Consider the following 24,936-nt stretch of genomic DNA (forward strand, 5'->3'; position numbering starts at 1 on the left):
CCGCGAGATTCATGGAACCTCCCTTCGGTCGGGTCATCCGCACTCTTTAATATCCAGCTTCCTTCCTTAAAAAGCCTCCGCAGCGCGCACCAATTGGACCCCCCAGCTGTCTGTATCGACGGCGAAAAGAAAGAGGGATGGGCGAGGAGGGAGCGTGGAAAGAAAATTTGGTGAAATTCAAGCTACTGCCGTGTACCAGCTGCCTCCGCCCTCTCTGTTCTGTCGGTACATACAAATTTCGCATTATTTACCAGGCAAAAGGACCGTGACTATTTTTCAAATACAGCGGAAGGAGGGCGGGAACGGGAGAGGACGACAGGGACGAACAGGTCCGAGGTAGTTGTGCATTCTGGACAGTTGCCGAGGCAGCGGGTACCGGATAGTCACGCTCGCGCGCAGACTCGCAGAATAGCGTGTTCTGGTTTCCTGTTCCGGCTTACATTTACGTCTGGATATTTCATTGTCGAAACGCGAATGCGCACGCTGCGATACACGAAAGAGATGAAAACGGTTTGACCCGGTCACGAGAGGGCAGGGGGTTAGGAAATGTCAAACGTAGAATGTGCGACTCTAATCACTGCAAAGCCTTTCTTCCTATTGTCGCAGGCTTGCCATGCTCTTGCGAATGCCCTAGCAGATGCATTCAGCTTTTGTAGCAAAGTAATGCCATTCGAGGGTTGCCTTTCGCTTGCTTTCACAGCGGCATCTATCCCCGCGTGGACAGCAAAGCGCTTATCAATGTTGAATTGCGATAGCAGTTGCAACATCGCCTGAATGTTTCTCTTGATTTGTAGTACACAGGTTCCGCATAAGTCGGGCACTAGCTCGAAATGAAAATGCACGTTTCCACCAATTTACATTCCAACCTGACCGAACAATTCAACTTTGTCCCATCCCTCGACATCGCACGCCCGTCCCACCCCATTTCCACCGTTTCGCGTCCCGCAAGAAAACGTCGTGGCATTCCTGTCGCCTTTGCCGTTCAATTTCCGGCTCGAGAGAGGCTACAAGAAAAACGGAGGCCACGGGGAGAAAGCGGGTAGAGAAGTGGCGAGCGCAAGACGCAGGAGAAAAGTAAAATTTCCTATTTCGAAGAGAAAATGCAGTGATGTACTATTATTGAAACCGTTCCTCTCTGTGCTCGGTGCACGCAGCGCCGGCGAAATAAAAATGGCGAGAGAACGACGTGGGAGAGACGCGGAAGGGTGTTGAGGGATCAGAAGGGAGGCTGGCGGTCGCGGTTCGAGACGAACGCGCACCACAGGAGGGAAACATATTGCGTGTACATGCCGCGGTGTTCCGCGTCGCCGAAGCGAACCGCCTCGCGCCTCTCGTTGTCTCGTTGCCTCGTTTATCGGCATCGCTGCGCCTATCGCAGCGAAATACTTCGCGGAGGATGTTCATACTTTTACTAATTACAGCAGAACAGCGGCTTAATTAGTCGAGGACTACGGAGTCGCGAGCAACGTGCTCCGTGGCCCGTGAAAGATGAAATGTCAGTGGATAAAGGTTCTCGTTGAACTTCGCGGAATCTTAAAGCGCGTGCTCGACGATATACTAGCGTCGGCACGATCGAGGAGGAATCGGTAATGCCTATTCACGAGAATGTCTGAAGTGTAAGCGGATAAACCACGGAATTACTCACCCATGGCTGGTGCGTAGATGTTCAAGTAGAGGCAATCCTCGCTTTGATTCCGCAGATGAGGCAGCAGTCTCTTCAAGTACTCCAGCCGGCCTTTCGGCATACGCTCCAGTGCTTCTTGTTCATTGGAGATGTCGGGCAGCTTTTGGGGGCAGACTGGGCTGACCGAGTCCGATAATCTGCAAGCCAGGATTCACTTTAGCCTGCTCGTCCGTGATAGCCCGGATAAATCGAATCCTCGAAACGCTCCAATTTGGGCGAGCCACAACTTTTCCAAAGAATCGTCAACGGTAATTCCGTCCCTACTCCAGCTTAAAAAGAAAGACCCGACCATCTCGTTCCTTTCAATCGTGGATTAGCGATAATTTACAGTTTAATTCCCCGGGCAATGCCTCTTAGAAATTTTGCGAAAGCTCTGCACTTCTGCCGCGAACAATTTATCACGGTATATCTCCAACACCTTTTGTCTCTCTAGCCTGCATAATATGCGTAGATTAAGCTCATGAATAATTACATCTCCGTTTTTGTTTTGCCATAGAGGCGAAGGTAAGAGCCCATTTTAAACGAAAGTTCATCGTTCATTTCTGGAGAGTATCCGAAACATATGCTCGACGCGCTACGAGCTTCGTCAACGTAAACTAATTAGCGATAGGTGAGATTGTTCTTTCGCATTAGCTTCTACGGCGGTGCACGAGATACAGGAGTTTTCGGAAAGTGCTGAATCTGAGCCCGGTTTTATTGCGACGAACTGTGCAAAATGACAGAGCAGTGGGTCTGAAAAGGGCATAGAAGCTGAATACTTGAACGAATTTCAAAGGAACAGCTTGACATAACTTTGCAGGAAATATGCTGCCGGAATACGTTTAAGAATTCGCGCATTAAGGGGATTCCGGTAGTCGGAATGCATTTCCCGGAAATCAAACCGCTCGCAAAATTTCGGGAATCCAGCTGTCGCGTGAGAATACTGCCCGATTCGTTTCGATTCGAGGCTGACGAGTCCTGCGTTTCTACCGATACGCGTGATATTGTACTCCGTGCGTTTTAAACTTAACCATTTATGGCCCGAAAAGCTGCAGGCTCTAATTAGCAGCCGGAGAAGCAAGTACACTCTCCTGTGTTTCTGAATGGAATTCACCTCGCATATTCACGTGGACGTACAGACATACCAATTAAAAGATGAACTTCAGAATTTGCGAGCCACTTGCCGCGTAATTAGAAAATGTTTGCTTAGAATATCATGCAGCGAAGTTTTCAGAGGCGCGCGGAAAAGTTGGAAGGTCTCCATGCAGCCCCGAAGAAAGCGTAATATTTGCACGGTTGGAGGAAATAAAGCTCTCCAGGCTAGTCGAGTTGCTTGCTCTCGACGCATCTTCCTTTGTCAAAACGCGCGACCTGTTCACCGCGCTCAGTGTTTTTACTCCGCACGGTTTACCGTCCACGTTAGAAGGGCGAAGGGAATCTGGTGCTCACCTGATTCCTTCCCACGGGCTGGGCGCCCTGGTCGGCGAGAATCTGTTACCCCCGACCGGAGGGGTGGCGTACGGTATCCCTAGGTAGACGTCGATTGGCTTGAGGAACTTGGCGTCGAAGGACCGTATGACCCCCTGCACCTCGCCGTACCGGGTCTGAACGATCCGTGGATTGATCTTGCTGTTGATCGAGAGCGAGAGGGTGGGCGGCGCAATCAGACAGACGAGAATCAGGAAGAGTTCCATCTTGCTCTCCGGCCCTCCCCTCGCGTACTTTCGCCACGATTACCCTGCGAGATCCGCGCGCGCGCGCCCGCACCCGCACCCGCACCCACACGAGCGCGCCGCTCCTCGTAATCGGTATCGATCACCTGTCCCCGCGACGATCGCTCTTCATTTAGGCCTGCTCAAGCGCTAAACGCGCGCCTCCCCGACGCGAGCTTGCGGTTTTCCCTGAAATTTCAATTGCAACTGGCTCAGAGTCCGAGCTGGATCTGTTTCCCATGGTTTCGCCGAGCCTTACGGGCCACCGAAATCATAGGTATTATTCGCGTCGCTTCCAAATCAACCCCGATCACGCTAACCGGCGCCACCATGGGAATCATTTATTTCCGGGATGCTCGATCATTTCCTCCTACGTCGCAGCACTTCGTCGACTCTTTTAAGCTGCACGATATCGAGCAGAAAGTGTTTCCTCGGGGAAACCTTTCGACCTTTTTCCTGGCGGATTCGAGCTCATCGACGGTGCTCTAAACAGAAGAATAATACAGCAAAGCGAAGCCCTTCCATCCATCCCGGGGCTCGCTCGTTTCAAATTCTCATCTCGTGCCGGGAATTTTCATTCCTGGGTCTTTGATGCGAGATAAAGCGAAACGACTGTCAGTAAAGCGTGCATACGTAAGGAAGCAGCGGGGGAGTAGCTTGGATACGCGAAGAAGACGAGAAGTTTGCGAGTTCGATAAGGCCGGTGAAGTACACGCTCTATGGAGATGGCGCGCGGTTGAACCGAGATATCCAACTATTTTGCGGACCTAATTGAAACTCAAGTGGACAGGGACGTTCGGGGCAGACTCGTATTCTTCGCTGCAACGATTTCGATTCCCTCGTCATTCCGGTTGGATCACAATGAAAGTTTAACGGCAGACTGAAATTACTGCAAATCAATCTGATATCCATCAATTTCGGAGCTTGGAAGCTGATAAGCCGTCAGAGAGTGTACCGAAGGGACTCGGGCGTAAACGAGCGCGCTGGTACGCGGAACCATTATGGAAATCAGCACTTATCAGGCTCGAAGGGAAACTGGAGTCCGCTATCGGCCGACTGGCTCACCTACTCTTCGTCATTCGCGGGCGGAAGGCAAGGAAAAAGGAGATAAGCTATTTCGGACGCACGGCTTTCCTCCGTGATCCCGGCCCCGCTTATCAGTGACGCGGGAATCTTTCTTCCCGAATCTATCTTGAAGATTTTCCATCTTACTCGAGAGGATATCTCGAAGCCCTTCGAAACGACGGCGGAGATTTTCGAAATGATGTTGGTTCGATCATCGTTCCCCGGATAGCGGGCCCCAGTAGCACGAATCGACGATCACGCAGACGCCACGAACTGCGCCTTCTTTCCCAGTGGCACATTGTTGTCTGACAAGTTTCCAAGTGCTCCTTTCACCCAAGTAGCCAGTCGAAATTATAAAAGTAACTGCAGTTACCCCAGAACCCACCAGGAAAATGGTTGCATCGCGAAACTTGGGAATTCCCTTAGCTACTCGCTCCGAGTCCCCTCGAACTTCGACTTGACCCATTGTACGAAGCAAAAACGTAAGAGGAAATGATCGGCCCGGTATTTAACTAATGACCACTGGGGCTTACCATCAAGTTCGTTCATTGGCACTAATTAATGTCGCCCTTGCCTTCTGGATTGTCAGGATCAAAAAGCGTAAGCGAGGATTCGCGTCTACGAATCTCGAGGCAACTTTCGGGAGGAGGAACGGATCGTTCCTGCTTAATTTTTCAATCTTGTCCCCATTATCGTCTCCACGTGCTGAACTTGGATCGAGGAGGGTGGGGATCGCGGAAACACCGGTACGAAGCGTTGCACGTTGTCATTTATCCACTCGGCTGAGTCTCTCTCTTCCCCTGGACACTCTTCAAGGCCCAGGACCTAAATGTTGTACCCACTAGACCCGCGTTAAGTCCTGGAACAGAAGAACAGGGAAGAAAGATTTAGATAAAATTGGATCACAGGCCGGGTTGCAAAGCGAAAGCACCGCAGAAATGAACAGTATTCGCAGATAAAGAGCACCATGGTAGGTAGCAACGTTTTTCACGACCGCGATATCAGCCTGCCCTAAACAGATCGATCTCGGGCGATGCGTTCTGTCGTTACGAGATCGTACGATCTTCCAAAGCCGATGGCTCTGTATGCGCCGTAGGATCGGAGTGGAGGGCGAAGAGAACACGTAAAAAGGTATAGCTCTATCTTTTCTATAAGTCGATCAAGATAAGAAGGGAAGTAAGGAAAACTCCAGAGAGATTGGGAGGCTAGTCAAACACTGATGTCGGTCCTTGATGTCGAACGACCAATGTACAACCTTCAACTTTCCCCCTGTATCCGGTGCTTCAATCGAATAGGGGGTAGAGCCTCCTGACGGAGATAATCCACTTTTACGGGGTTCGATACATGTTGCGTGGAAGGTAGACAATTTATAGTAGCAAAGACTTAATATGATAAAATAGGGACTGGACGATGGAGGGGGCAGTCTGTATGGAATTAAACCGCTTAAAGTATCTCGAGTAGCTGTGACCTTTTCTCTCGCGATAGCTCGAAACCTCTTCGCGTAACTTCGCGAAACTAGATCACCCGATTGTGCTAATTTTCCTAACTCAATATTCCTCCGAATGGTCGTTCTCGCGATTGAATCGTTCGAACCGGTCCTTAAATAATCCCGCTTGTATTCTCAGCGGGGGTAGGAGCGGATAACTCGAATTACCAAACTCGAAAGTTTGCGTTTCTTCTAGCTCCCCGCTATCTAAGGAGTCCAATCCGGGACTGTTGTTCGGTGTTTCCCTCTTGGAAAGAAAGGGACGCTGCTTCTCGCGGAAGCGGGGACAGTCTAACGACGCGCAGTTCCGCGTCCAATTAGCGCCTTTAAATAGACTAATCGAGGGAATGGAGCGGCACAAGACGGCGACTGGCATGCCTACCGCGCGTATATCGAACTCCACAGTCGATTAGACGACTACCCAATAAGCGACTCCGCGGCGCGGATATTATCCGGCTGCCGGGGGCAAATGAAGGGAGGCTGTGCTGAGAAGCGTAATTGAATGAGTTTCGATTCGCTCGGTGATAGGCTGGGAGACAGACAACAGGCAGGCAGGCCGCCAGAGGGATGGAGAAAGAGCAGCGGAGCTTGATATCTGACAACTAAATACAATAGCCCTTCTACTAATGGACTACCGAAGGTATGAACGTTGCAGTACGAGTCAACATTTCCACCGTCGAGCCCTTACATGTACGCTCGCGTCTACCACGTTCTCGCGCTGCACCCCGCAGCTTATTCACGCGGCAAGTTACATAATTATAAATTAAGGGGGAGCCCTATTTTGGACGCTAGGAATAAGGTGATACTTGGGAATTTTTTTCTAAGAAACTGTTGAACGGATCTTTTCCAAATTTTCAGGGTATTTTAGTTCAGATTCGAACAATAAAATTTAATTTTTTCGTTACAAAGTGTTCGGTAGAAACGGAGATATATGGACATGTTCGTAAGGACTCGCGCGCCGGAGTGGCAAATTTGCGATTATGTTGGAGGCCCCAGTTCTTTCCTGAAATAAAAAACCAAGGGTTTTCTTATTTCTAGTATAATTACATTGTCGATGATCCTAACAAACGAAAAAAAAGTTCAAACTTGCTAGATTGGTGGGACTTCAAAGTGAAAGTTACGATTCTGCCCCAAGATAGTTCGTACTATTTATGGGAAAAGAGTTGTTCAATTAAATTTAGCTCCATTTATACCGAACCCTTTGTAACGAAAAAATTAATTTTTATTGTTTAAATACGAACTAAAATACCCTGAAAGTTTGGAAATGATCCGCTTAACAGTTTCATAGAAAAAAATTCCAAAGTATCACCTTATTCCTAACGTCCTAAATAGAGCTCCTCCCTTAAATTAATCTGAAATTCCCGGATCACGAACTGCCGACAGACTAATGCTAACACCGGCTTTCTGTTCAACTAAAACCGCATATCGCGAACGTATTCACACCTGCTCCGTACGGTATTCTGGGCAAACGAATAGGTAACCGAAGTGAACGAGATGAGGCGCTGGAAGAGAAGCATAGAGCAACGCTGCCAATTTTCGGCTGACAAGATCCTCGTCGGACGACTACCAAGTGGTACGTCATTAACTGCGCTACACTCAATTACACGCTGATCATTCCATGCTGGACTAGATGGCCTAGTCGTTGACATACCAAGCGATTCAACGTCGCACGCGGGTACGTGCCCGCACGTTGACACGCACGCAGCGCAACATCGTGCACCTGCTGTGAGATGTTACCAACCAGCGTCTGTAGGCTAGACTGTTTGAGTTGGCCGGATAGTAATAATTGTTTCTGGTTGGTAACGTTGCACAGACGGTGGGAGGATACCAGCATAACGCTCCGAGCAGTATCGCTAACACGGCTGTGTCATCAATGTGTACAGCGTACAGAGGGCTTTACGTTGGACTGCATATTTTTTTAGCCTGACCAGTGTGATGTCTGACTATTTGTTCGTTACCCTTCAAAACACGTCTATCGACTATCGTATTGACAAAAAAAAAGAAGAACTACTCTCGTAATTTTAATTGGTACTCAATGGAGTTGACTGACCGCGTTTGTGGTTCCTCATTATGCACTGTGTGGCTACTACACAGCGTAAGGGTGTAACGGTGGACATTGATGTGTACATTACACTTTGCCCACGTCAAATATTGATGAAAGAGTTTTTCACTGGCCTCCATTCAACCATAACATAAGCAGTTCGTCCCGTGACCGAGAGACTTTTGACCGCGGTCTGGATGGTTTCACTGGCCCATCGATCACGGTCTGACTATACGCATGCTTACACTACTGCGGCCGACAGACTTTACAACCATTAAGAAGTCACGTTGCGAATAAAGGAGGGAGACACTTGCGCAATATTCATCAAGCAATATTGAAATTCGCAGGAGAAGAGGCTTGACGTCTCGATGGAATTTCAACGAAACGCCCAATGAAAAGATTCGCAACCGTGGCGCAGTGTATCGGTGATCGAATGGATTGAACAGAGGAGAGGAAGTCTCTGGAGTCCTTTTTTTGCCCGGCAAATGCCAGCTTCTGGATAGTCAATTTCGCCTCCATTGTGCGCGAAATATGACGGCAATTTGCGTAGGCCTCCCTCCGCCCCCAGGTACCGCAACCCCTACCTTTTACAGCACGAAGACAGATTTTGCAAAAAAATATAATTCTGCGGCGAAAGCTTTTCTCTGCCGCCAGCCCCTCGCCACTTTACACGCCGCGTTGTCAATTTCATTCCGCGAATTCGATTGGTTTGACGCCTGCAACGAGCAATTTCGTATCGACGACGTAACCGACGAGCACGGAAGACTCGGCGGTCGGTATTACGCGAAATTTACTTTTAATTATTCTAACCTGTACATCCCACGCGTGTTTACAACCGGCGGTGCTTCCGTAGGAAATTTACTTTCAATTACCAGCACTCTTCGTGCTCCGCACGCCGAATAAAAGGAAGCGTGTTCTACGCAAACACTATCGTTCGATCTACCGTTTCACTCCGAGCTGGAATTAAGGACAGGAATGATCTCGGGTTCATCCGCTCCATTTACGTTTTCCCATCTAAAAACGCTTTCTAAATCGCGGGGGAAGAATCCCATTGGCATTGCATTCTTCCGGAATTCCCGGGATCTCAGTGTGGAAAATCTTGGCTGCTGATTCCTCGCGAGATGCTTCTGGCAGTGTGACACGCCCGCATACATGCGCACAGGCGTGGGCGGCGGTGCAGCGGGTGCAAGCAGCGGGTACAAGGGATTGTTCCATGGAGTTACACGACGACCGAACTGCGTCGCGTAACGACGGCCCCGAACAATGGCCTTCGACCATCTATGTCGATCACATCGCCCCGAGAACGGACGGGGGAGACTTTTCTGCTTTCTTTTGTCGGGCGAGGAGGCCGGCTGAACACCCAACACCGAATCGATATTCCCAATGCCGCGTAACAATCGAATCCTGGAGGGAATTTCTTTCGGGCAAAGTCTCCTCGGTATCATCTTCTTGCCCTTCGTCGTTTGCCGATCAAACGAATTCGCTTCTACCTCGTGCTCCCGCGATCTTTGTTGAATCGGTTGGCGGAACGTGAGATTCAGGGTTCTAATGAGGCTGTTGCTTCGGAATTTCTACGATTCAAGTGACCAATTTCTGAGGACGCTTTGCCAGCTGCCAGTTCGATTCAAGGCAAAGCCGATACTTGTGGAAGAATATGGAAGCGAGGTCAATCCACCGTGTCGAATTGCTCGATACCAAAATGGTACCTGGCTTGGCCTCGAAACGAACCGTGGCAGATGGTAATATTATTGAGGAATAGCCAACGAGTTATCCAAGTATTCTAATAAGGCAAGAAAAATTGTTGAAATAAATAGAGGGCTATCGATCATCCGTGGCGTTCACAGAGCCAAAGTTTCATCTGATGCGCGGGGATGAGCCGGCATTATCTTCTTTCGCGGACAAGAGCGTAACGAGGTCGGCGAAATCCTGGAAATTTAATTGGAAAAGTTTCATCGACAGCATGCAGCTTTCGAATAGCCAAGTGCTCGCGACGTATCGACTCGCGTTTCGATCGTGCATTGCGAAACGACCCCCGTTCGTAACGCAGGGCTTTGAACCGGCCATGGAATAATACTCCAGCTTATCCAAGATTTATCCGAAAAATCGTTTCGCTTTCGTCAAGGGCCTTTTACGCAGCTTCTTGTTATTCTGGTGTGCTAACGAACAAAACAGCCAATACTGCTTCTGGCTAGCGAATACTTACAATCAATTCGCAAAAATGAAGGCGAAAGAGAAACAAGGAAGCAACGAACAATTTTCGTGACCAGTTAAACTGAAATTTCCCTTCTGTTGTGAGCTGGTGCGTCACCTGTTTTTGGAGGGCGTAAATCTCCGACCGCGCATACGTCACCTTCTCTGCGGTGTCTTACGACCGCGAGAATTCACTGGAGAGGGTGTGATTAAAGGTTGAATTTGAATGAGTCGAGGCACCGCGCATTAACAATGTAAAGTGTATTCGAATCTGCATTTTAACAACGATGGCTATGGTAATTGAAAAATAACAGATGTCAGTCTGCACTGAGTCCTCTATGTCGATAAAGATTGATTGCGACTGACAAGGGAAGATCCCGAAGCCGAAAATTCAAAAAATTCTGAAGCTTTGCGAATATGTAGGGGATTTCTTCGAAGGAGGTGAAATTAAGCCCTGAAAATTCGGCTATTTTCCGATTTTGTGTTACAACTCGCGAACTGTAAGAGATGGGAGAAAAGTTTCAAGACAAAAGTTACTTCTTTTAATTAGATCTATCACTTGGCAAAGAAATTATTTTACAGGTCACGAGTTATAACACAAAATCGAAAAATAACTGAATTTTCAGGGGTCAATTACACCCCCTTAGAGTGAGTTTGGGCAGCGAAGAAAATTTCAGTTGTAATCAGAAGGAAATTCCCTACATATTCACAAAGTTTCAGAATGTTTTCAAATTTCCGGGTTCGGGATGTTCCCTTGTGAGTGCGTAATCAGTTGATTGAGTCCCTCCAAGTTATTCGTGCGAGGTATAAATTTCGACTGCTCTGGGACTCTCTCACTGGCTACAAGGCAAATCCGAAGATTCCCTTTAGGGGTGGATTTTTAGTAACGCAGTCGTAGGAAGCGCTGTCTATTGGCGGAAACGATCTGGTTGTAGGTGGTAACGAACTATAGGAAAGGGAAATCCTGTTCAAAGCGTTGGCGAATCCGTGGGGTGGTTGTGGCGAGGCCGTCAGTTTATTGTCCCGGCGATCCTGGGACCCTTTTCCCTGACTTGGGCTGATCGCCTGCGTTTCCGATACAGTGAATTTATGAGTTTACACCGGTCCCAGGTCTACGAGGCAAGGACTGACAGACCAAGTGTCTGCCAGACGAAATTTCAAAAATACAAGGCACCCTTTGTGCGTACTTGGTAGCCCGGCATCGAGCTAACGCTCAACACCTTCTTTTCTATGACGCCCAGAGCAACCGGAAAATTCCTAATTGCTTTCACCGAGATTTCGAGGCAGCCTTTTCACCGCAGCTGCGCGATCACTGCTCAAAAAGGCTGCACAAGTTTGTGCCGGGCTGGAAACGCAATTTGCTGTTTTCACAGGGCGGCAGGCCCGGTCAAACCAGATTGGAATACAGCAACAATGGACCCGCAACGTACGGATTCACTCCGTTTCCGGAACAATACCGCTAATCAGGCAACTTCCTCCTTCACCGACGTGCCCCTCCTCCCCTTCCCTTCGCAGTGTCAGTTTGGTCCACTTTATGCCCGATACGCGCGTTACTGGCCCGTGATTTTTCCACGAAACGCGCGAGTTCCATTTTCTTTCTAGGACACGTGATCCCCCCTTTTTTTTTTGTTGTTGCAGGAATTAATGTTCCGCGGAAAGCTGGAGAGCTCGCTAACTGATTTCACTCCGTGCGTCTGCTATGCAAGGGCGCGCCAAAGTATTTCTACGAACGACGATGTCATCGATAATGAGCATCGTGATTTATCAGGGTGCAGGACCCTCGATGGGTACCGCGTCAGCGTTTCTCGAGGCCGGAGCGAAGCTTTTTCACGTGTAAACGAGCCGAACGCATCGTCGCGCTTTCGATTCCTCTCGTTATCGTTAATTGGGAGGGATCTTTTCGGATATCGGATATGATCAAACATTCTGTCGCCTCGCCGTTGCCGCGCTGGCATGAGAATTTTTGTAACGTTAGTCAATTATTCGACGGTGTACGTAAGTACGTGACGGATTGTGAGCCGCGATTTCTGCACGCCCCGCTGAATATTCTGCTCGTTCCGCGACTGCACGTACGTCTCCGATCGCGTCGGGCACGGAGATTCGAATCGCGAGCGATACGTCAAGGAAATTAAAAGGCAAAGTAAGTACATAGTTGGAGGGACTCTCGATCCCGCCATAATTATGCGCTGCCAAGTCGTACGAAAGCTGAGTGCGTGTCTGCGATTGCGTCACGTTCGCTCGCAGATCAAAGTTTATTCCCTGGCAACGTCCCGCTCGCTCCCCAAGTCCTCAGAAATCCTGAAGGTGTCGCCTGTTCGAGGAGCCTGAGAGTAATACCAAGCGAGCGTTCGATTCCGAAGTCGGCGAATAACTTAGAAGCGCGTCTTTCGCTCGCAAGTTAGACCGGGCGTGCAGAACCACCTCGAGGACACACGCATCTGCATCCACCGTCATAAACCGTAACTTCTCCTAACTCGATTAGCATGTAACCTGATAAATGTACGACGCGCAAACTTCACAGTGCCCCGGAGCTCCGAAATCCATGTAAACAGCGACTAAACGTCGATATAATAACGATGATTGATACCGGGCGGCGTTCAAGCAATTAAAATCTTCCAGCGCCTGGCATCGGCTGGCATCAATCTGTCCTCTGATTAAACAGTCGTCACTCTGCGCTTCCCGCGTCCGCGCGAACCTCCGTAAAAGTTGATCCGCGATACGTCCTACGCTTTCTGCTCATCCGCGGAAATACTAGCTGCGTCTAAAGGCTCCAGCGGATATTTCACGCCACTTTATGCAAGCTACGATATGGTTGAGCAATCAGTTGTCCCGGTGCAGGGAAGATGCGGCCGATGACAGGGCCGCAAACAAGTGGCAGATTAATTTTGCTTGACAGTTTAATTGGGCCGGCTCGGATTAAACACGCGGAAGGGCCAGCTCGACAATTTTTCACGGCCAGCCGAATAAATGGTGACCGTTCTGACGAACAGACGAACGCCAGTCACCCCGGAATTCCAATTTTCCCTGCCGCCCGTCAGAAACCGGCATAAAACATTCAACGAAACACCCCACCCACCTCTGCCAGCATATTTCATCACCGTTCCCCTCTGAAGCCGAAGGAACCAGCGCGAAATCCGATCGGCTTTTCCGAATTTTAGCGCGCTGTAGATCAAGCGGCGTCTTTAAAACCATTTCGCCGTGGATTTCTGCGGTCGCGGGGCGCTGGCTGCTTTCAGCGCATAAACGTCGTCGCCGCTCAAAGATGGGGATGAAGCGGCGGGAAAGAGCCGAGCAAAGTGAAAGGAACGAGAGAACACGGAGGGAAGATAATGTTCTCGGCTGAGCAATAACCCCGGCGAGCAGTATCCATTTCGAGGGGCAGTTTTCGAGGAGAGGCGTCTGGCCCGACACCTGACAAGGGGTTGAAAGTTCGTCGTTATTGTTCCGCGAATTGGATTCACCGGGCTTACAGTTTCCTCGTGAAAATTTGCCGGCCATCCGAGCCCGCGTCATCGTTGCCGGGCTGGGGAGGTCCTCGATTGCTGCCGCGGGATCCCAGAGGGGGTGGCCAGCCCCTCTTCAAACTTCCCGGTCTATCCCAAAGCTGCATTCGAGCACACGTTTCTTGCGCGAGCTTCTTTGTCTCCCGAATTAAATTGTTCGGGAGCTTCTGCCCGGGAGAGGGCACGGAACAGGGAGAGAGCCAGGGAGAATTGGAAAAAATCGCCCGGAGAATTTCTTACGCGGTCGATTCGTGGCGGGATTTTCAGGTGGCGCCGGGGAGACTAAGTGCTTTCGCTGCTACTGGATAGGTCGACTACCCCCGAGGAGAGCAGCCGAAGGGAAATATTTAAGCTCCCTTAATTTGCGACCAAGGCGGCCAGGAAGTTGCAACTCTACATTCATTTCGCGTTGTGAATTCTCCCTCTGGATTTTCGGGGAAATAGAAAATTATGCTTTCTCGTTTCTTCTCGTAAACCGCTGACGTCCTTCCGCCGGCGCTTCGGGCCCCGAATCGCGCGGAGAAATCGTGTCAAAACGGGCGTTTCAAACTCGGCTGTTTGCGAAACTACCCAACTTTCACAGCCGCACGGACTCTTGCAGATTTATTGTTTGCGCTTCGGCGGTAACTTTCTTCGTCGCCTCCGTTTGGTTGACTCTCGACACTGCTTTTCTTCGCTCCTGAATCGATTAGTTGCTAACGTAACAGAGAGCAAAAAACGATGGAACTTCAGCCCCGTAGCGCCTTCCCATTTCCCTGCTATCATTTATACGCGCAATTTGGCCGAGGTCTAAAGGCCCCAACGGCGAGGAATATACGCGATGCATAGAATCAGCTTTTTCGCGGGGAATCGCGTCGGTTCTCTAAGCTCCGAAGCCCCGAAGCTCGTGAACACGCATCCCCTTCCCAACGGCTCGCTCGGCTTTCTCTCTGGATCCAGCGATTTTTCCGGGGCGCGGGGGGGAACGCGGCCGCGTGCATATTTTACGACGCGATAAGAAGGGACGTGAACAGGGAGAAGAGGGTCCAGACGGCTTCGTCTGGCTTAGCCTCGCGTCTCTGCTGGAAAAAATGAGAAGCCACGGTCCACCACCGCCGCATTTTCCGCCTCAGTGAAATGGCGCGGGATAAAATGTACTTTCAGAGCCGGACAGACGTGCACAGTTCTTCCGTGGATCGTTGCCTTCGCGGTTACGGCCACTGGATGCCGTAGTTTCTGCGCCAGATGCGTCCAACTGCGGCTTCCCCGCTTTTCTCGAGATCTCCGGCGATATTTCGAATTGCATATCGGAAACCGGATCAGCGGTTCGCCGACGAGGATCCCTGAAGAGGGGACGAACTTCCGCGGCGGACCATTCGCGCTCTCCCATCTGTCGTTTACGATATTTCGCTGTTACGTCGAGGCTGCGTCGTTTACAGAGACACAACAGTCAAACAGGGATCGTTGTTGACGCGACGGTCTAACGGGAGCCTGCATTTCAACTGAATTCCTCAGAAAGAAAACGCTGCGAGCAATAATATGGACAGCTTTGGGTTCTAATCGTTTGCAAGAACGATGCACTAGAACGCGCCTTATTAAATTCGAGAGAGATCCCGCGACGGTTTCCCCCGCGCTTAATTGCGCCAGGTTCAATTGTTCAATTGTGATTGATAGTCGCGGTTCCACTCTTCCCTCGATCCGCCCGTCGGGTCGTTTTTGCTTTTTTTTCACACTCGACGCACGAACGTCATTTCACTTGCAAATAGTCCCTCCACCCCCGCATACTCGCGTTTTTGTTTCAATCAATTTACGATCCAGCGAATGGCTCATTAAAAAGTGCGCCGTCTCTTCTCCTCGCCGCCTTAATCAACGGGGAATAATCGAGCGAAGTGATCACTCGCAACGGAACGTCGCGAAATAACATTACCGTGAAAGAGTGCACTGCAAACGAGAAGCTATTCGATCGGGCCGCTGTTTGCTACTGGATCCTACGAAGCAGCTCGCTGTTTGTTCGCCAGGGCAGCGTTCGTACAATGGGACGGTTGACGTTCGCGATTACTAGCCGATCGCAACGACCTCCGAGAGTCGTTCAGCGATGTATCAGGTCACGATGAATGGAAATTGCACGTGAAACACAAACTTCGTTCAGTTACCAGGCGACTCCGTGGATAACTCTTGCTTCCTTACAATCAGAGCCCTAGGAATCCTCGGGACAGCGAATGATTACCACCCGCGCGGGATAGCCGTCGGATAAGCAGCCCTGCGCGAGTTTAGAATTGAACTGGAAGAGCCAGCTATCAGATACCAGGCGGGTATCAGAGGAAACTGAATCGGCGCCGTGAACGAACACGCGGAAGGAATGGATGAGTCGTTTCGCAGTCTCGCGCCTCCCTCTTGGAGATTCCCTTTGACGCGTGGCAGAGGCACGGCGAGGAGCCGGCGGACAAGCGGGTTCATTGAAACATTAATTAAGAAGCTCGAAGTGGAACGGAACGGTCCACGCCTGGGACCGTGTTTAATTTAAACCAAGAAAAATCACCGGTGTCCTGTAGCTAGCGTCTAATTAACTCAAACCACGATGGTCCTTTCTGTTCTTTTTCCAACGAGCCCGGCCAGAGACGTGGACAAAGCCCGGGCCGACGCTTTGTTTCGCACAAAAGCTCGCTGCGAGCGGGGAAAAATAATGGGGAAATGTAATAAATCGGGTGATTAATTAAGCCACATTCGCCTCCGCGGAACCTATCCGGCGTGCCGCGTCCATTCTTAACCCCGGACGCGCTTGTTCGAGCGTGCTCGCGCGAGGTCTCGTCGCAACCTGAACCGCTCCCGTTCATTATTTACACCGAAGACGAAGAAAAACGAAAATCCGCCGGGCCATTAATAATCCAGCAGCGGCTGTCGAGCTGCATTGTCGCGCCAGAGATCTACGTCGCGTGTCGGACAATCCGAAATTCGATCAGCGAGCAGTTTTCGCTTCGACGACTGATAGGACAGTTTCCAAGTACCCCTGGGATGACTTATCGCCGCAATCGTCAGGAACGGCCTCCTACAAGCGTTTCCCCATCATCCTGCGTTAGAATGGGCCGTGCGCTGGCACGAGAGCAGCGTTCTTCAAACTTTAAACCCTACCGAGCCAGTCACTTATCTTATTTAACGAGAGTAATGAATGAAGACCGTAGAAGGGGAGACCTTCTGCTCCGAGTTTCCTTCACACTTCGTTGCTTCCGTTCCCTGTTTACTGGCTCTATCGGAGGATTACAATAAATAAAGGCGATTCATGCGTCTAGTTCCCAACCTCTGTGCACGCTGTTTCAATTAGAACGAAGGCCGCGGATGTTGCACGAACCCCAACGGCACCCTTCAACTCAGAATCTTTATCCTCGTTAGCCGGGATTCAACGCAGTTTATGTTTTCAGCTAATTACCCGCTGCAAATTAGTGTACTTATCCGCATATAGAAGACACTTTTTGTATGACGCGTGCACTCCCCCTGTGACCTACTTTCCATTCCCCGTTCGTTTTGGAGAACAGTGGTTTAGCATGCACAGGCCTGCGCCGAAAGATAGACGGCGGGTGTTCGGAGCGAGGGACCGATTGGCATGCAACAAATGGGACCTCCGGTGGCTGCGCCGCGTAGAAAACACGAAGGCTTTAAGTTGCGGGCTCGCATTGAATTAGTCGCTTTCATTAAAGCCGCCGCTGGCGCCGTCCGGATAATTCCTTCGCGTCGATCGACGGGGGACAATTAGCGTCCCTCTGAATTATAACGCGACCGCGTGGCATTACAGTCGGCCGCGATTTATCGAACAACCGCGCCGGCACACTGCTCGCCGGAAATTCCATTTCGCCGGCAGGTTTTTTGCGCGAAATTTATTCGCGTCTCCTCCTCATTTACAACGGTCCAATAATTGATTCCGCGGAAATTATATCGGAGCCGGGGAATACTTTGCGAACTGGTCCTATCGAGTATCGAGCAAACTTTGCCATGGGAAAATGAGCTTAAATAAATAAGCCAAGCCGGTCGATCTTTTTGCCGTACGTATTCACGTTCCCCAACCATTCAGCGTGTGTTGAAAAGGTTCCGAGGCCGTAGCCGAGTTTGCGTTTAAATTGTTCGAATTTCTCGCGCACACGATATGGTCGTTTGCCTATCGTGCTGGTGTACGTATCATCGATAATCGATGGCGTACAGGCAATCTGTCACTGTAAGGGAACCGGAAACGTTCGTCGAGGCTTTCTTTATCCTTAAGGGAGTTACCCCCCCGAGCAGAGGTCTTCTTGCTCGGCGTACGTGACTTCGCGTCGTGTCTGACGAGTATCTCCTCTCGCTGGTCCGAGGGAAACCAGCTCTGCGGAGATGCAGACACGCGAGCGTGCCTATATTTCGCCTAATGAGCCAGGAAGGCTGCTCGTCTAGTGGCCACTCGCTTATTACGCGATGCGAAAGTAGCCGCATTCTGTTTTCCGTGTTCGAATGCACAAATCCGAAGCTTCCTCGTTCCTTTTCTTCCTTCCTTCCGGCAGGCGGCTGGGCTCGTCTTCCTTCTGGCAGAGCCGATGTAGGTCATCCGGCAGAAATACTTTCTTTCTCAAAGAACACGTAACTAGCTTTCTCTTCTCTTCCCTTCGCGCCAATGGCGATACACCCTTCTCCGTCGATTCTCTACTCTGCGGATTCATGGTAACGAGTTCGGAACAGCTTCTTAGCTCGGGCATTATTCCCCGCGCCAATTTTCTCCGGCGAGTCTCGTACAAGTGCCTACATGCTTTCTGCGGGGTTCGGCTGGATCACAACAAGCCTGAATCCTCGTTGCACCGCTGCGTTGGCAGGATATCGTGGTAATTACTTGTAATTAATGGGGGATTGCGGCTTGTTGGGCCGAAAGAACGGTAATTACTTATGAATTTTTTGTATGAAAACGGTTCGACAAATTAATTTCGAGGTTTGGCAAGCTGTATTATTGTACCTCGACCTATTATTCTGAATTTTTGTGTGGCGGTAAAAAAAAAATGATGGCAGATACAGAGGGGTGACTGAGAGCGTTGAACAAAAATCGGGTGGCCCTGGCGTTGACGGAAAGTACTGTAAGGGTTGTCTGAAACACAAAAAGGAAAAGAGATTTTTAATCTATATGAATGTGGCTATCTGTGGTAGTAGATTTATTGCCGTACCTGTTACCGTTTCTTTTTTAGTTAAAGAAGTTTTCCCGGTTTTAGCAAAACCTTTTCCAGACTCAAAGCAGGACGCTTCATCTTCTTCAAAAGGCTGCCATTTAAACATTTTTTTTATTTTTTTAATGCATCTACTACCACAGATAGCCACGATCATATAGATTAAGAAACTCTTTTCCTTTTTGTGTTTCAGATAACCCTTACAGTAGGTACTTTCCGTCAACGCTAGTACCACCAGATTATTTTTCAACGCTCTCTCTCTGTATCTGCCATGTTTTTTCACTGTCACACAAAAATTCAGAAAAATAGTCCAAGATACAGGAAAACAGCCTGCCAAACCTCAAATTAATTTGTCGAACCGTTTTTGTACGAAAAATTCACAAAGAATTAGCTATTTTTCGGCCCAACAAGGCGCAATCCCCCCTGAATAAAACAAAATACTTGTTACGCGTGATTTATTAGCCCATAAAGTGCAAGAAGACATTTATTTAGGATAATTTTTGTATTAAATTATTTATGATTTCTGAGGTTCTTTGGATCATTGCAGAAAAAAATGAGCTGCATGATATCTCCTATAAACATCGATGCCTGAAAGATAATATAATATTCTTATAAAATAATGTCACCATTTTTGGCTGACAAGCCATTCTTTCGATACTTCGTTTAATTAATATTTCATGCACAATTACAGAGCAAAATTTTGCACGAAAATAATTCATTTAAATTTAAACTAACATAAATTGTTTATTATTTTCATATTAAAAAATTTGGCTCGTCTGCCCATAGTGGCAACATTTCATTTTCACATCTCCGTACTTGCGCGTAATCAACGAGAAGCTCGAAAGAGTAGGTTTAAAATACGCCTGAGTAAAACTCCCGCGACAAACGAGGGAAAAGAAACGTCCCCGAGGCTCGGTCCTCCCCCCAATTAGGCTCGCGAGGGACCAGCGAGCCATAAAATCGAAGTCGAAGTTGCCCCAGCGAAGCTTGTCCGAGTGTCTTCCCCGTCATCTACCAGCGAGAGCAGCCGCGCGGGCCACGATTCGCCTTTAATTTAATCGCGGACGAATATCAAATATCGCAGCGCTCGCCGGGATAGCCCGGGACCCCGGTGCTTCTGTCAGTCGTTATCTGGGTCGAGCCACGATTAAATTCCAGAATCGGCGCGTCCAAGGGACGCTCCATCGAATACCGTGCGGTCAAACATTCGCAGACCGGGAACTGTTCGGATATTCGGGCTTGGCCATGGTAGCGCGACGTTCGCTCGAGTTCGCTTCACGATTAAACGGCTCCAGGTTATCGGATCATGCGAGCACAATACACGTCTCGGTCCGCGCATGGGTACAAAATCACTTAAGAGGCTCCGCCCGTGAATGCCACCGTGACGCGCCGAGGAACTTCGCAGAGACGTACGCGTGTCGACTGCTCGTATGGTCGGTTTATCGGTTTGACGGTAGCTAACGCGCAGTTGATTCGCTTCGACACGCCAGAAACACTTTCAGCAGCCCTCGAAACGGGGGTTGCCGAATTATTTACAAGACTCTGCTTTGACACCTCGGCTCCTCACCTAACGAGGTGGTCGAAATCGCTGGTGACTCCAGTACCTACAGCAAATGCCTGAGATTCCGAGAGAATCACGACGTTCCGCTAAGTACACAGGCAGAAGCGTGTAGTTACTTAAGTTTCGGCGTTGCGCATACACGTTATTGCGTGCAGAGCTGCGTTTATCTCCGCTCGATCTGGAGACGCAATAATTAGCAAGCTTTTGCGTGTATCGCGCTCGTTCCACGCTATCGCCGGAATCAATTTCGGCGGAGCCCACGTTCGCCCGGCAAATTTAATTAAGTTCTCGTCGAAGACTGAAGAGAGTTTAATCCCCTTCGATTTTCTGTCGGCTCCCGAAACAACAAACTCGCTTAAGTGGCCCGCTACACCGAGCAGACGCACCTTGTGGACAATAGGGTACAACGTTATTCTGCTTCAGTGTTCTATTTGCTCCTCGAGCATCCGCCGTGAATGAACAACCGACAGGAACAAAGGGACAGATATCGAATTCAAGTCGCGCAGTTTTATCAAGGAACAGCGCCAGGATTGACAAAGCTCTGCAGCGAGACAAAGTGCTACGGATTCGTAACTGGACGTCAGTGTTGGAAAAAGGAGACGAGATAAAAGGAGGAAGACTTTGACAAGATTGTCGCGGAGAGAGGTGTATCGACTGCTTCTCCCTGGATGTCGAGGGGGATACCGTCCAGGTGAAACTGGAGAGGAACAGACGAATTGACCGTGGGGTGGTTTTTGCCACGGTTGTCGTTGCTCCTGCATGCGCGCCTCGTAAAATAAATAAAGGGAACATCGCGAGAGCCATACCGGTCGCGCGCAGAATGATAAGACCGACGGAAAGTGAATTGGTGCTGGAGGACCTTTTGCATAAAGCGTCTGCCACTTTGCATATCTCCCCCCTCGTGGCGTGTTTGCGTCCTGATTTTAGGCGAGAGATTTGCAGAACAGGCCTTCATCTGCATCGTACCGACCCCCCCTTCTCTTTCTGTTTCTTTATTTCTGTCCACCACTGTTGCGTCTTCTGTCTCTCCCTTTCGCCCTCCCGCCCCCTTCCTCCATCCCCCGGCCAACCTTTGCTCCTTCTCCTTCATAACCTAAACGGAGACGCCACGTGGAGGCATCAGACTGTACAACGTCCCGTCGCCTGTTCGTCGTTTCATTTTCTTTATGGCGCACCTATTGCGGCACTGTAATATCCGCGAGAGCCGCGAAGATCTCGGGAACCCTCTTCCGAACTTAAACCCGAGCCCATTCAATTTTTAGTACCGGCGCTGCCCTTTCGTCTCTGTTGCTTGGTCCTTTGTGTCGACGGGAAATCCTTACAATCTGATGACCCATTGATTAATCTCTCGCCGGAAGAAGAGGTAAGGACGAAGTAATCCATCGTTTGGAAGTCAAACTTGACCTCCTTTCCAGCTAGATGATGCTCAACACAGTATTATCGAAACCCCACCCTATAAATCCTCGAGGCTAGGTGCTACGTTACTCGTGCCTGGCGCCTTCAACATTCACGGCCATTAATTACAACTTCCCGATTAATGGTGAAAACGGTGGAGAAGTCCGATTGGTTCGGCAAGAAAATATTTTCAGAGACGAACTTCGAGCGATGGAATTCAGACCGCGCCTTATTCATTCTCGGACCCCGACTGCGGTAATTTTACGCTCGGCACAATACCGCGGATTTAATTAGCCACTCGAATAAGAGCGGAAACAAGATGCTCCCTTTCCGGCCGTTTCGTTTCAGAGATCTGCAACTGATGGAGGTATAATTGCGCAGCAGCGGACGCTGGTCTTCTGGAGCTCGCTTCTTCCATTCTGTTCTACCTGCGCGCAGTTTTCGCGCGTGAGCTTCTTCGGAACGGCGACGCCATGCGAGTGACGTCGCTCGTCGTCGCACGATCGATTTGGCGAACATAGACGAGATTAGTGATTTGACGCTTTGAAACGCTATGTTCACCGTCGCAACGTAGGGATAATCAGAAACGAGCTATTATTAATTCGCAGCCTTCATAACAGCGGCATTAATAGCAACGGTGTAACGTAACGGATATACACATGTACATGTGCAAACACGCGAGCTTTCCCTGCATCCCTAGCTGGCTCGAATAACTGAACCGTAAAATCTATATTGAGCTCAATTCGTGTTACTTTGACGTTCAGTTAATGATGCCGCTTGATTAATAGCTCTATTAATAACGCTAATTTATAATTCAACACTTCCGCGCCGTCCCGTTCGGCTCGGAATATTTATCTCGGGAGAGGAGAACAAACTTGGCGGCATTGAGACGTTCAATTTCTGATGACCGACCAACTAACAGGTTCCTGGATCGTGGGAGATATTTCATCGATCATCGACTATCGCCGGAAGCCCACCAGTCAACCAAACAGCCACGGCGCGTCACCGACGGGGTATAACTCACCCCCTTGCAATGATGTAACCTCGCCCGAAGACAGTCTTCCAATCTAAACGTCAGCGAGAAAAAGTATTACGGCAATTTCGAGAACGCCGAAGGAACCCTCGGAAAAATGCCCATTCAACCGGCTCTGGTCTCTGTTCGGCCCGGCCTGATATTCGGTATGCGCAAGATATTCGCGTATAATCCGACACAGGGATGACGTCCGAGGGGTGCGGCTGACCAGTCGCGACCGAGGGTAATTTATATTCAGCCGGAAACGCCGGGCGTTCGGATTGGGTTTCTGTTTTGTCCTGGTAATATCGCGGTCAAACATTAACGCCGACTGAAACAGCGCCGCGCCGTTCCCAGGATTTACACGCTAAGCGTTTAAATCGCTTTCCCCTTTCAAGCTGACTAACCCAATCACCCAGATCCCTGGCCCTCTCTCCTCGCCTCAACGGTGGATTTCGAAAAATCCTTGGTCTCGCGGGCGAACTGAAAACGTTCGCTCGGTGCCAGTCAGCCTGAAGGGTATTTAAATTCAAGCTGACCGAATTAAGCTTCTCCCCTGTGCGCCCTTCAAAACATCCCGCCCTCGCCGACTATCACTTCCGCGCCGGCCCAGTTCCAACGTGTTATTATTAATATTATTATCAGTCCGCGCCGGCATCAGGCTCGTTTAAATTATTCCGGCTCTCAGCCTTTGTCCGCCCGCGAGATCTGTATTACGTCGGAATCCCTAGCCAGGCTATGGAGTATAATTATATTGACTTTATACCATTGTACACCGGAGCTTCTGCGTTGCCGCACACGCATGCACCCAGATAGCACGCATAACGGATTTCCGCGCTCGTCAGAGTATATATCATGAGCCAGTAACCTGCGTGCTCGGTTCAGCTCGAATAAAGAGGATATTGCTCGTCGGATGCAACCACAACTGGATCCACCCCGGCATGGGGCATCCCCTAACAGCCGCGGCGAAAAGGACATTTTTAAGCTGGACCATTCTGTAAAATTATTCTATTGTCACGGTCACCGGGCTTACTTTTTTTCCCCTCCCCTTCAATCGTGCCGCGCGCGTTACAGGTACCCACGCCAGAGATACGGTAGTACCTACCGTCGCGTCGCCGTCGTTCTACATGCTGCTCACCGATACGCTGACTCGTTCTACTTTCGCGCTGGTGACACGGACTACGCGGCGCAGAGAATCGATCTTCGTGTTCCGTTTAGTGGCTGCAGAAGCAATAGGATTCCAATGAGCTTCCACAGAATTGCAAATTGTCCGTACGTTCTCTCCGGCAGTGTATATTTTATCGCTCTGCGTGAATTTTATACGGGCAAGCATCGGAGTCGTAAAATGGAAATTAAAGGGTAGGAGGGCGATGCGCTCGGGTATATTTAAATCAGTTTCCAGGCTACAAAAGTGTCTAACTTCTGAATGGAGTAACATCCAGGTGTTTAACCGTTATCGGCAATTCCCTCACCTCGGCATATTCAAGGATCAATATTATTCACCGGGCTAAATTGACCGTAATTCCGTAATGTTCGGTAATTTCATATAATCCTACGTCCACCGCTTTCAAAACCTTCAACGTTTTTTTAATGAAAAAAACGGGCATCTCTCGACCATCGTGCTATGCTGCGAAAATTGCACATCGATAAAAAAATTGCTTTCCATAGAAATTCCGCCGGCGCGCTACCTGCCGTTCTCCGCGCACCGTCCGCCCCGGTCTTCGAGGCCGCCGATTCATATTTATTACCCCGCCGCGATAAAGGTCGACGCAGGATCTATAAACACTTAATACTCCTCGAAATTGCCGCTTTAATGTCCAACGTTCGGCGCCGTTAAACGACAGTCGAGCCACGCTCTATTATTTCCTGATCGATACCGAGCCCCCTTCCGGAGGGGTGGAGCTGCGGTGACGCACGCTAAATTAACGTACAAAGAATTGCGCGGGCCACGCAGCCACCCCTAATGACCGTCTTCATGATAATATTCGAAATGACTCTCCCCTCGCGCAGGGCGAAAGAAAGGCACCCCTTTGAGGGGGTTTAATCTCGCGTGGAAACACGTACACGCACACGGACGCACGTGGCGCATTACGGTCCTGGCACGAGGTATCTACACTTTGTCGATAGGATGTGCAACGCGCGGAACGTTACGAGCAGT

The 24,936-nt window shown here is 49.7% G+C and overlaps 1 protein-coding gene across 2 annotated transcripts in view; it reads right to left on the reverse strand.

Annotated features, from left to right (window-relative positions):
- Nlg-4 (neuroligin 4) overlaps positions 1–24,936 on the reverse strand; it is a 249,389-nt gene that overhangs the window by 192,809 nt on the left and 31,644 nt on the right. For both annotated transcript variants that reach the window (XM_076826413.1, XM_076826412.1), the window contains exons 2-4: positions 4,974–5,299; positions 3,113–3,564; positions 1,646–1,821 (exon numbers count right to left, since the gene is read on the reverse strand). In XM_076826413.1, coding sequence (XP_076682528.1) covers positions 1,646–1,821; positions 3,113–3,357 — 421 coding nt within the window. In that variant the 5' untranslated portion in view covers positions 3,358–3,564; positions 4,974–5,299. The remainder of the gene's footprint in view (positions 1–1,645; positions 1,822–3,112; positions 3,565–4,973; positions 5,300–24,936) is intronic.

This window comes from Andrena cerasifolii, chromosome 14, assembly GCF_050908995.1.
Source record: "Andrena cerasifolii isolate SP2316 chromosome 14, iyAndCera1_principal, whole genome shotgun sequence".
Taxonomy (NCBI): Eukaryota; Metazoa; Arthropoda; class Insecta; order Hymenoptera; family Andrenidae; genus Andrena; species Andrena cerasifolii.